At 46.6% G+C, this 12735-nt stretch overlaps 1 protein-coding gene across 1 annotated transcript; it reads right to left on the bottom strand.

Moving 5' to 3' along the window:
* Window positions 1-2724: 2724 nt before the first annotated feature.
* Window positions 2725-10990, bottom strand: WBP2 (WW domain binding protein 2). Its single transcript, XM_074607593.1, has 8 exons — window positions 10872-10990; window positions 8982-9090; window positions 8293-8428; window positions 6615-6707; window positions 6195-6311; window positions 5846-5968; window positions 4593-4669; window positions 2725-4388 (listed from the first exon to the last, which is right to left on the bottom strand). Exons 1-8 carry the CDS (start codon window positions 10928-10930, stop codon window positions 4335-4337), a joined length of 768 nt encoding a protein of 255 aa, XP_074463694.1. The 5' UTR covers window positions 10931-10990; the 3' UTR covers window positions 2725-4334.
* Window positions 10991-12735: the final 1745 nt, after the last annotated feature.

The raw sequence follows: 12735 nt of genomic DNA, 5'->3' as shown, positions 1-12735 counted from the left end.
CACAGGGCTGGCAGAACCACGGTCCCTATGACCACACGGTGCATCCCCCCGGCTATTAATGCAAAATAATGATTTGTTTTAATTTTTTTAATTATTTTTTTTTCAGTAATAGGTTGCATAAAGCAGGAGTGCTCAAGGTAAGATCCGGGCAGAACAGTGTGGAGGAGGAGGAGGGCTTGGTCTCTTCCCTCGGCTGGAGGCAATCCTGGGCAAGCACACTCATGCTCCGTCCTTCCAGGGTAAAGACCTTTCCCAGCCCCCGGGGGATATCAGCAAGATTTCAGGGCCGAGAGTAGGAAATCTGTAAGTAGTACCTGCAGGTCCTGCAGTAACAGGATTTTTTGCACAAGACCTCAAAGTGCTTTAGAAATACCCAGTTACACCACAGCCCCGTGAAGGAGGGAAACAGCCACGCGCTCAGGGCAGGGAAGCAGCCCCGAGGCGCGGTGAGAGACTTCTCAAACCGAGAGCCCAAGTCAGATTGAGGAGACAGAACTGGACACGCTGGTAGAAAACCTGTCTATGCCAAAAGATTAAGTGGATCCAACCCTAACTGTTCCCTACGCCCCCTCTTTGTCTTCAATAATATAGGGCCATTCAAATATTGGAATTTAATGGTACACATCTAGCTTTCACGTGACAGCCTTTCAGCTGCACAGCCGATTACTCACTCAAGCAAGAACCAGATCTGGAGACGTGTTAATGCACCACATTTCCCCCTGCCCTACTCCCACCCCGTTTCCCCAGCAGAAGCAGACACTCAGTCGCATTTCCCTGCTTTAATATTTAAAATCTTCCATGCGGGCAGCAGGACGGGCTGACTCTTCCATCCTCTCTAAGCCCTTTCCAAACCAGAGCAAAGCTCCCAGTTCCCATCGGGGAGACGGCAGCGAGTGCTGAGTATCTATCTGAGCCGAATTTGGGTTTTCAGATTTTAACGAGCAAGGCAGGGATTCTCACCCGCACCTCTCTGGCCAAAACCTGCATCCTCCTGAATGGCGCTTCTCCACTCAACCAAACACCTGGATGAGCCTTTCCGCCTCTGCGACTTGCCCACCCTTTTGGCCCCACAGCTTCGTATTCCCAAAACGTGCTTCACTTCTCATCGGCGTGCTCCAAACACACCGAGAACACCATGATCAATCTCTTTAATTTGGCTTACTCCTTCTCACCTCCCCGTAGACCACGTCAAGCTCTAGCCTGGAGGAATGGGGACATTCACCAACAAACCATTGTAAAAAGCTCACAGCTCAAAAGCCGCTGTTGAGGAGAGGAACATTTCGTTTATTCCAGCCTGACTCACCCTCTCGACATATTTTCCTTTTCCCAGGCAGCAAACCTCACGGTCTCTCTGCAGATCTTGTCACTTGTCCACATTAGCAGAAGAGACATGGAGCCACGTTCTCATCAGAGCAGATTATCTCGATGTTTCTTCTCTCAAGCATGCTTTGTTGAGGAAAGATTTAAAAAAAAAAAAAAAAAAACAAAACCACAACCTTATGGGTTTGTGCTGACGGTTGGCACCAGAGCTGTACGAGTGAGTGGTGCTGGGCAAGAGACCTGGAAACTTCATGCAATCTGTGTTTTCTAGGATTATCTGCCTGGGAGGAGAGGGTCACTGGGAGGGAGGCATTTTAAAACAGAACGCAGTACAGAGAGGTGTCTGCAGCGTCTTACAGTTGGACTGATGCAATTCAGGAAACCTCATTTTGAAGTAATTTAATTCACAAACCAGGATTTACTAGGTTCCTAGTGGGCTGTAACATTTTCTCTCTTAATACTTTCCTTCTCCACCCACCTCTTGCTACAGAAAACAAACCCCAGTGGCTCAGCCAGACTTAAAACGCAGTAAAACAGCCGCGTGGGAGGACGTGCGAGTCAAAGTGATGTAGGAGGAGAGCAGAATCTGGAAAATGTCCACCCCAGTTGTTCAGGGAGTTCAAGAGAATTAAGACAGCTAGTCACAGCTCAGAAGAGGAACGAAACCACGTAAGATTTGGACATTACCTGAAGAGCAACTTGTTTGACACGTCAGTGCAAAACAGAGGGACCTGCCCCATCTCAGCAACAACAGGATCGCATCCCACGTGGAACGATTCCTCCCCTGCCACGCTATACCGACACGCCTGATCCCGCTCACACAGAAGGAGTTAACAGCTCTCACGCTGCCGCTGGAGCACACCCAGGAGGAACACTTCATCCGCCGGAGTAACAACTCCACGCTTTTCCAGGGAGAAGAGCTACCAGGTGAACCGCACCACCTTAGAGAATTCAGACCTAACCGAGCAGAACTACCCAGGCATCTCAGCACACTTAAAAAAAATTAAAAAAAAAAAAGGATAAAATTATGGATTGCTTCTAATTAGAGACATATTTTAGAGGCAACAACTATGCTGTGTCCCTTGACTACTTCTTCTAGCAATTGGCCGCAACCTTTACAAGGAGAATTGGTCTGAAAAAAACCACGTGGGTTACACATCTGGGTAAAGTGTTAAGTAGTCGCCTCACCGGTTTACAACAGGAATTGCGAACTGGACATTTGTTCAAAGATTTTAACATCTTATTTTCATTTCACAAAGTCAGCCAAGAGAAATCAAGTGACTAATGTCACCAATAAATAGCCAAGAATAAAATCCAAGTGTTTAATTCTCCCTCTCCCCATACAAAGGTAGTAAGTCACCATCATGTTTGCCCAGTAACAGACACACAAACACACAAACACTGTGAGCTTTGAGGTGATTTCTCTTTACTTCACAGTCTTGGCAAAACAAATCTGCATTCAAAAGTCATTTCACATTAATATATTAATCAAACGTTTTCAAAATAAATATATATTTTTTAAAATAACCATTTCTTTACATCACTGCAGTAGCAATTCTAGAAAAGTCAGTGCACAGACAGTAGCAATTTGATTAATGAGCTAGACTCAAACAAAAAGAAAACAAGAGGTGGACCTTTTTTTTTTCTCTCCAAGCAGGCTGCATGCAGCAAGTCTCAGCAGTTTCCTAGCACACCGTCTTTCTTCACACTTGCCGGGAAGGGTTTTCTCTCTCTCAGCTGTCAGAAGTCAGTGAAGTCTTGATTTGTGCAAAGCTTTGTACAATGCAAAGTTTTGCAACCTGGATTTCGATCGGTCCTGCAGAGGTTCCGCATACTGGAGTCGTCGCTAATGAGATCAATGAATCAATGCTACGGAAGGGAAACGCTTCAACCCTCAGTCCAAGGAGCCCGCGTTCAAGTTACCGGGAAGTAAATTCACAGCCGATCCAGGAACACTAACGCCATTAAACAACATTCAAACGAGCAGCTCAGTTGTACCTAAATAGCTTATTCCAACGTTTTGCATATTCTCTCACGTGCTTCCAGGGCAGAAATAAAGCAGCTATTTTCTCTCCATTAGCTATTAATTCACCAGTTAAATCACAGCAGTAAGATGCTTCACTGGCCAAAAAGTGTAACTTGTGTTACAGGGGGGGGCGTGGAAGAAGTGCATTATAGGCTATAAAGAGAATATTCAGAACTTCGTGATCTCAAGCCCACGTATCTAACTGGAAGAAAGAGACAACCGAAAATTAGTGTTCCCATATGATCTAGAACTAGTTAGATGCTACTAATCAACCCTGTAAAGAGTAGTATGTTTTCTTAAGAAGGGAAGCTCGTCAGCATCATCATACATAGTGCACAGCAGGAAAATTTGGAGGGCTACCAGATTATTTGCTATGATTGTCAGGAATGACTTAGCTAAAAAAAAAAAAAAAAAAAAAACCAACAAGAAAGTTTAATAGGTATCTATTTCCTTTGAGATCCCAAAGGTACCCTTTGAAGCCCTTTCTCGGTAGCAGAGGGAAAAGTTGGATGTGACACTCTGGGTTGAGAGGAATACTCACAGACATCCCTGTGTCCAGAGATGCTCTTGGCTGCACACTAAGGTAAAGTCAAGACACGCCCCCGCTCCCCCAAGAGCCTTGTTTCCATGTTATGAGCACATTAATTATCAGTTTGGAGCAGTTGCTTATTCTAAAGCGGTACAATTTAAGTATCAAAAGAAACAGACGTAAGGGAAATGATCACAGATGAAAAGAACCTCCAGTTCTAGTGATGCTGTGTGCCGGGAGGAAATACTGTGGTAGGACAGCAAACCCTCAGAGCTCTAACGAAGTAACCCAGGCTGCTGAAATCTCTCCCCTTGCTCTGCACACATCTACCACTAGAGTCCATGAAAGCTATGTGCCTCGGGGGAAGGCTCTACTCCTCAGTGCTATGGACCATGCCCCAAGATTCTGCCAAAATGGGAAGTAAGAAAGCAATGAGTTGTGGAGAAGTTCTCTGTTAGCTTATTGGTTTTTCTTGTCCTCTGGTGGGAAATATGGAGGAGGGGGTGGCTGGTCCTGAAATAAAGACAATACAAGAATATCAATTCGTGGTTCAGGAAGAAAAAAAAAAAACAAAAAAAACCACAAAAACCCAAACACCAGCAATGACAAAAAAACCCCAAATCAATTCAGACAAACTTTGCTGTGTCACTGAGAAAAAGAAATGCTAAATACACACTTGGGCTCACACTGCAATACCAGAATGATAAAGGAACTTACCGTGGGCATATAGACGTTATGTGGGTTGACGGGGCTGTAGTAAGCACTGGCAGCAGCTTCGGCAGCCTTCGCTTCAGCTGTCACAGAAAGAGAAGTTACAGATTTGGTGACACACAGAGAACTTTTACAATCAAACAAAAACTCCACACATTCTTGGAGCACTATTTGACCAATGCCTGAGTTGGAAAATAGCTACAACAAACATGACAAGTGAGCACTATCTCCTCTGAGTACTAAAGATTCAGTTGCCACAGGATTGTCAAGTCAGAAGTGAAATAGTCCCAAGATTTAGTTTGGAAACATCACCTGGGACTTGCACGTTAGCCAACAAATAAATGCTAACGGCTTTTTTGCCTAAATACAGACAATAGCCCTTAAAAAGGCAGTTAACAAACCATCCTTCTTGGGAGTGAGAACACAAGACAAAACAAAAATCAGCACAACTTTATAGCAGCTCATCGTTTATGGATGGTAATTTATTAAGATAATTTGGATCCTCTGTTTCTGCAGAACACAAAAGTCTTGTAAAACCATCTGGATCAGTGTCACTTTCCAAATAATAGTTCAAAGATGATGGGTTGATTATTCAAACAAAAGAGAGAAATTAAAGATATTTGTTTGGATAAGAATTAATCTGTGAGAGATCTATGGTTGTGTCCAATCACAAAAACTCTTTTTTTGGGGCTGGTTCCCGACCCACCCTCCACGCAGACCTTTTAAGACATGTTCAAAATAATTTTGATAAATGCCAAATGAGTGAAAACGAGACTGGCTTTTCCCCAGCTCCTTTCCATTATCTGTTCCTCTGTTCCACATAATTTAAGCAAAAGTAACCAGATTAGAGCAAAATGGGGGAAGGGGGAGCAAATATCAGCAAAGCCACAGCTGCAAACTAAAATGGAATAGAAACATACTTCACTGTCAAATTTTTTTTATTCATCTAGCAGAGCAAGATTATCACAACAGGAGGATCATAAACTGTATTTTTTCTGCCACAAAAAGAATAAATCCAGCTGCAAAATATCTGCTAATGGTATCCACCCTGGAGAGAATCAGGCTGGCCTCCAGACTGAGATGGATACACAAGGCTGGAGATTAGGGAAGCACCCTAATCCCTCTCCTAAATAATTTTAACTTCAAGTGGAGCTTCTAAATTGACTCTAAATTCCCAAAGAGACAACAGACAAGAAACAATATCTGTGTCATGGGTAACAAAACCATTTTCAGCTAACTCACCTGAACACACTTCTTACCTGCAGGAGTGGAGGGCAGGTCTGGACCGCTGACGGGGGGTTCCATAGGCCCCGGGTACGGCGGGGGTGGAAGCTGCATGTAACCCATGTCTCCATCCGCCACAGGAGGGCCAGGATAAAACTCTGTCAGGAAAGGAAATAACACAGCAAAAGACTTAACTCTTTTGGCTGGGTCACAGCATACAGCCAAAACAAGCCAAAGGTAAATATAATTCAGCTCAGAAGCAAAAGTTGCACAAGGCATCAGATCCAATCTAAAAGACTATGTAAAATTAGTGTTTCTTCCTCTTTTTGCCTATTTTAACTCTTGCTAACTAGAGCAATCCCCATCCTCAATTCCCAGACTTACCAGGAGGAGGCGGTGGGTACGGATAGCCCCCGTTAGCTGCAGCTGGTGCAAAAGCATAGGATCCATTTGGCATATAGGAATAGCCATAAGCTCCATTGGGTATTTCGCCTCTGGAGACTGGAAAAGTAAAGGTAAAGTTAACCTCATCAAAACATCAAGCCTGCATCAAATGCAGGCAAAGATCTCCAAGAAACTTAAAGATCCTTATCTGAAAAACAAGCAACCTCCATCCCAATAAATCTGCTGTTCCTTGGATGTGAAAAAAGTATTTTGTAAAGCAGGCAAGTTCCAGATACAGCCTGAAACTCGCATAAATTTGAATCCAACCTGTCACAACCTGAAACTGCCCTTGCTGTGAGATGAAGGCAAGGCCTCCTGAAACCACAAAACTGTACGGCAGAGACCGCCAGACTCCCATACCTTGAGATGCCACTTGCAGCATGCGCTGCCCAAACTCGATTGCACCCCCAGCTGAAAAGGTCATCTTGAACGTGGCGGATCCTTCCCAGCCGCCTGCAGGGAGGAAAGACAGAATTCAGAAGGAAGGACAGTCCGTTTCGATGCTATTTAGCTTCCATGCTTTATCTACAGATGCCCTGTACATAGCTCTTTAAAGAGCTTATCCCAAGTAGCCAAGAAAAAAAAAATGTTGATAATGTGGCAGAATTACCCTATTATCAGAAAAATTCACATTGGGCAGTATTTTCAGGTCAAGAGACACCTGAAGAAACATCAATGAGGGAGACATTCAAAAGCTTACTAACGTTGTGCCTGTTTCTGCACCAGCTGCCGACAGACCAAGTTGTCAGGAGTGCTGGATTTGCTCTAGCTTTGTATAAGATTAGTGCAGAAGACAGGGATTTTGTTAATCCCGTTTGCTAAAAAGCCTTTGCAACTACACCTAACTGTCAGCTATAAATTAGTTTGGGAGTCTGAGTGCCCAGTGAAGCAAAGAACTTAATGAAAAACATGGTCCACATAAATCCATTAGAGTCCATAGAAGATATTTGAAGTCAGGATAATAATAATAAAAATAAAAAAAATTAGTGACATCTCATATTACAGACTAAAAAAGAAAAACACGCACAGCCCAGAGTCCCAACAATGCATCAAAGCAGAAGCTGTGTCAGTACTGAAACAGGGACATGTAGATTAAAGAGCCTTTTGAGCTAAACCAGACTCTCATGGCTGTTAAAGCAACACCCTCATTAAAGGAGAAGCCACTGGGGAAAACTCACAAAGATTTAGCTAAAGCCGTTTGCCTTTCACAGAGTTTACAAAGTTTGTTGTTACTGCTCAGGCTTCCTCTCACGCTAGATGGTCCCCCACTTTACTCCCATCCAGAAGCTACGATGCTGATTTCAGGATTACAGACTGAAGTCCTAAGCACGGCACTGTGATCTCAGTGCCACAACCAATAGCCTAAATCAACCTGGGGATGAAAGAGTTTAGTGAACTACGTGCCTTTGGTAAAAAGCAGAAGCATAAAACACCGATTAAAAAAACATTCTGAAAATGTCTACCACAACCTTCACTTCAAACATAATATGAAATCACCCCTTGAAGATTCCCTCATTTCAAGACAGCCCATTCTCTTCCAAGTGTCATTTTACTGCTAAGATGCACTAAGGCAATAGCACGCCTTTCCTTAAATTGTACAATAAATTGGTAATGGAGAACAGCACTCTGGAGATCTGCTCCTGAAAACCCAAACGGATCCAGAAAGGATCACAAGTCTTTGGCATGGGAGGACCTGGATGCAGAACCAAGAGGTAACCCCAACTGAGCAAAGCAAAATTACACTTGCTGACTCTGCTCTGTTGTTTATTCAGTGAGATCACTTGCCTGACTGAACTTAGTCTTTTGCACAGAGGGCAGGAATGACATTGGTTGCAGAACAGATCTGTTCATTGCAACTGTACAAGGAGCAGATAAGGAGAGTATTTTTAGCTGCTAGTTTCAAAGAAAGAAACATATTTTAGCAGTACTGTAAAAACCCATTTGGTCAGTATCCAGTTTCAGTTACACCAGATACTTACTTTGCCATGCACCATGTAGTATCACTACGATAGAGAACATAGATCTGTACTATACATACCTCCTGCCTCTGCTTTCACTGTACCCTTGATGTAATTTGCTCCAAAGACAGGCTGCTTAATCTCACAATCTTTCAATAAATAAAAGGGCATCACGAAAGACTGCATAGCATCCTTTCCCTTCGACACAAAGATAACCTGAAAAGAAAATAACATTACAAAGGGTCTTTAAAACAAACAGGAAACACAGCCCCAGTTTATTATCTAAAGAGACTTTTCAATGGACTGAAACTCCCTCCCACATCCGAAGCTCCTTGTCAGTTCTGCAAACCAAAAACTACGCAGAACAGCCACAAGGGTAAACTGAAGCCTCAAGGCAATAAAGCCTTCCAAGAAGGTTACCCTTGCTCAGATAATACTCCTCCCAGCTTCCAGAGAACTCGCTGCTCCACACAGCTATGACTTAGTAGCTGTGCTATTGCATTCAGCATTTCCAGACCATTGCTAATTTCCAATCTTGAAGATGCCTGATAGACTAAACAGCTGCCTGTATAAGAACTAATCAGATTTATCATCTTTTGACAAATAGATAGGATATGCAATGAATTCATAATGCTCCCCAGAGGGAGAGGATGAGCCATACTTCAAGGGGTAGTAGATTATCCTGACTTTCATGCATTGAGAACATTTAAATACAGAATTGCAAAGAGCCCTTATCTCCTTACACAAGATAAAGCCTTTTACTACTTACTCGGTAGGGAGTCAAGAAAACACTCCCTTTCTTGGTCCCTTTGAAGGCATCTGGCATAGGTTCGATATCACTGAAGGTTATTTCTACGTGATCATAGGTCATCAAAACGCTGCAAACAAGATGAGAGAAGAGACACAGCGTCACAGTGTTACAACTCAAGGCAGAAGTGCAATACCATGTAAATTTACTACCTAAACTAACCTACCAAAACTGGCTTTAACTCGGCAGACAAAATCAGTCTGGCTTGCATTGTTTTTTGCTGTTGTCAGTAGCATTTTAAGTAGTACTGGCTGCTTGTTCTCAGCCTTGTGTTCCCTCTTCAGCGTGCTGGCACAGCTACCACAGTCTGCGCACCCAGGCAATGAATTTAGTCAACTGACTGATCAACCTCACAAGACATATTTTTTTTTTAACTTGTGTTGCATTTCTGCTGGATCAGTTCCCTAATTTGGTTCACCACAAGTAATGTAACAGAGGAAGGACTGCTGAAGCAGGAACTACTCAGGCTGCCTTATGCAACATGGCTGTTGAAGATCTAACCACAGCTTAAGCATCTCTGTCACACAAATGTGATCAAGAGGAACCCCCCTTTCTTGTCACTAGACTTCACTAACCCTGTTGCCTGCACTGACTCCTTAATTCTCAATTAGAAACTGACCTGATTAAAACCAGTGCAATACCGTTGCATGGATACAGAGGGTAACTTGTATTGACATAACAGCATCCACATTAGGGACTCTAATCCCTAAAGCTGCAGAAACCTCCACCACCTTTATCTTTGGCAGCTTATGTGTTACCATCCTCAGTCACTCGTGTTTCCCTTCTGCCAGCAAGTACCTGTCCCTCCAGCAAAAGCTCCGGAAGGGCACAGGGGCCAGCAGCTCTGTTCAGACTACAGCCTATCAGCTGAATCAACCACAATGAGCAGCCTGGGCTGCAGCATGAGAGGTAACCCCTGATCCACGACAGGCTGACAACTGGGAACAGTAACATATTAAGCTGCTGCAGTTGTTTGTTGCAATGAATGCAAATTTAAGCCCCAGAGCTGATCTTACTAAATTCTTCTAAGAAGGGTCACATCTCAATGGGAAGTCAGGTGCAGAATTCCTGTACCAATGTTTAAATAGCCTCATGGAAAGAAGCCCTGAAGAAGGAACTTCTCCTTTGTCCCAGAAGCAGGTGACTGCCACGTCAGAACCCAGACAGGCTGGCAGACCCAGAGGGTGAGGACAGCCCATTGCCATGCAGACAGAGGCAGCTCTGTGGAGGCTTTCTGTTTCCATGGTTATATCCCAGCACCTTTTTCCAACACTGTTGCTACTTCCCGAACACACGAGGGGGGGTGTGCGCAAGGAACCCAGCAAACCAAACCGGGCAGGCAGCCTAGGGCTTCCCAAGCGGGCTGCTCTTCAACAGAGGCACAGTGCCGGTGCAGCACCTCCTGCAGCAGCGGGTGGCAAGCGCAGGATGAGGCATGGGGCCAGGCCAGAATCACCTGGCTGGGGACTGAGCTCTGCCAGCCCTCGATGAGCGCTTAGGGGAGAGGCTGGGGAGAGCAGTACGAGCCAGAAGCAGGCAGGGGGGACGGCAGGCTGCGGAGGGGAGCGGCGTGAGGGGGGAGGCCCGCGGCTGCGGCCTAGAAGCGCTACCCCCGGGGGAGACCCTGGGGAAGGGGGATATATACAGCCCCTACAACCGTAGGGAGAAGGGGGGGAGGATGAGCCCATACAAGCCGGCACCAAGAGGGTTAAACCAACCCCTCCAAGCCCCTCGGCACCCCCCGCTCCCCACACAACCCTGAGGGGGAAAGAAGGGAAGGGAGACAGCTCCCCGCTACCAGCCGGCCGACCGCGTCCGGAGGAAGGAAGGGAGAAAGGGATGGCGCCTCACTTCTCGCTGTTGTTAACGATGACGCCGCCGCCCTCCGAGTGGTTCCTGTTCAGCGCCATGGCGCCCGCCTCCCTCCTCCTCCTCCTCCTCCTCCTCACAGCGCCGAGCCCAGCCTGCGCCTGCGCGGCGGGACGTAGCGGCAGAAGCGAGGCATGACGGGACTGGCCGCGCTGTTCATGCTGGGAGTTGTAGTCCCCGGGGCGCCCGCCGGCCGCCATGACAGCCCGGGCGCCCCGGGGACTGCTCGGTTTGAGGGGTGCTTCCCACCCCGCTCAGCCCCAAACCGGGTCCCCACACACCTCCATCGCCGCCCACAAAGCCCAGGCCCACACACTGTTGGGAGCTGCTATCTCCAGCCTGGCCATCCCTGTGAGGAGACCCGCAGCCTCCTCTCTGCTCCTGCCGCGGTGTATAATCAATGTTCATTTACCCAGCTCAAGCCGGCTTAGGTTTTATTAAGTTTCCTCTGTTTTCAGGGAGCTGGAGAGGCTGAAGAGGTGGGCCCGTGTGAACCTCATGAAGTTCAAGCAGGCCAGGTGAGTTGGGGCAATCCCAAACTCAGATCCAGGCTGGTGAGAGAATGGATGGAGCACAGCCCTGAGGAAAACGACTTGGGGCGTTGGTTGATGAGAAGCTCAACATGAGCCAGCAACATGCACCCACAGCCTGGAAAGCCAGCCACATCCTGGGATGCATCCCCAGCAGCGTGGCCAGCAGGGCGAGGGGGGGATTCCGCCCCTCTGCTCCGCTCTGGGAAGACCCCACCTGAAGTACCGAGTCCAGCTCTGGAGCCCTCAGCACAAGAAGGACGTTGGAGCGGGTCCAGAGGAGGCCACAAAGATGAGCCAAGGGCTGGAGCCCCTCTGCTGTGAGGACAGGCTGAGAGAGCTGGGGGGGTTCAGCCTGGAGAAGAGAAGGCTCCGGGGAGACCTTAGAGCCCCTTCCAGTCCCTAAAGGGGCAGAAAAGCTGGGGAGGGACTCTGGATCAGGGTGGGGAGCCATGGGACGAGGGGTAACACTTTCAAACTGGAAGAGGGGAGATTTAGATTAGATACCAGGAAGAAATTCTCTCCTGTGAGGGCGGTGAGCCCCTGGCCCGGGTTGCCCAGAGAAGCTGTGGCTGCCCCATCCCTGGAGGGGTTCAAGGCCAGGCTGGACGGGGCTTGGAGCAACCTGGGCTGGTGGGAGGTGTCCCTGCCCAGGGCAGGGGGTGGCACTGGGTGGGCTTTAAGGTCCCTTCCAACCCAAACCATTCTGTGATTCTAATACGTAAGAGTAGGGGTAATCCATAGAGCCAGTCTCCTTTTTGGGAGAGCTCTTCAGCATGTTTATAAACCCATTAATCATCTGATTACGTGTCCTGCTGACCATATATAATAAAATGATTTAAGTTATTTAGAGCCCGCCTGATCTTGGCAGCAGTTTTTCTGGCTTTTCTGCTCGCGAGGATGCTCCAGCGTAGCGATGCTTCGCGGGTGGGAGTTTGCAGAGCACCCTGATGGTGTTCAAATCAACATTTGGTTTTAAAATGCTGTATTTTGCTGCGGTTTGCACCTCATTTTTTATCCTGAAGACATTTCCTGGCTGGCTCACTAGCGGGTAAAACATTTCCCCTCGGAGGCTTTCCAGTTTTGCATGCAAGGGGCTGTTTGCACATCCCATGCAACCACAAGTGATTCTAACACTGTTTGGCAGGATCTCCCAGGGAAAAGCCCAGAATTAAGTGAAATGGAGACAAAATTGGACTTTCAGTAGGTAGTATGGGTAGAATTCAGATGTTTGGTAGAGCAGAGTAAAAATCCTGTGTAGTGATGGTGCTGCACATAAAATGAGGCATAGTCCCTTAAACAGCCTAGATGCCTGC

Source organism: Larus michahellis, chromosome 14, assembly GCF_964199755.1.
Source record: "Larus michahellis chromosome 14, bLarMic1.1, whole genome shotgun sequence".
NCBI lineage: Eukaryota > Metazoa > Chordata > Aves > Charadriiformes > Laridae > Larus > Larus michahellis.
Note: the sequence above shows the minus strand (reverse complement) of the source record. Positions and strands in the feature narration are given on the sequence as shown.

Coding starts and splice junctions, on each gene's coding strand:
- WBP2 (XM_074607593.1), bottom strand. CDS start 10,930: ATGGCGCTGAACAGGAACCACTCGGAGGGCGGCGGCGTCATCGTTAAC. Junction 9,091..10,871: donor ATCGTTAACAACAGCGAGAA/GTGAGGCGCCAT, acceptor TCTTGTTTGCAG/CGTTTTGATGACCTATGATC. Junction 5,969..6,194: donor GTACCCACCGCCTCCTCCTG/GTAAGTCTGGGA, acceptor CTTTCCTGACAG/AGTTTTATCCTGGCCCTCCT.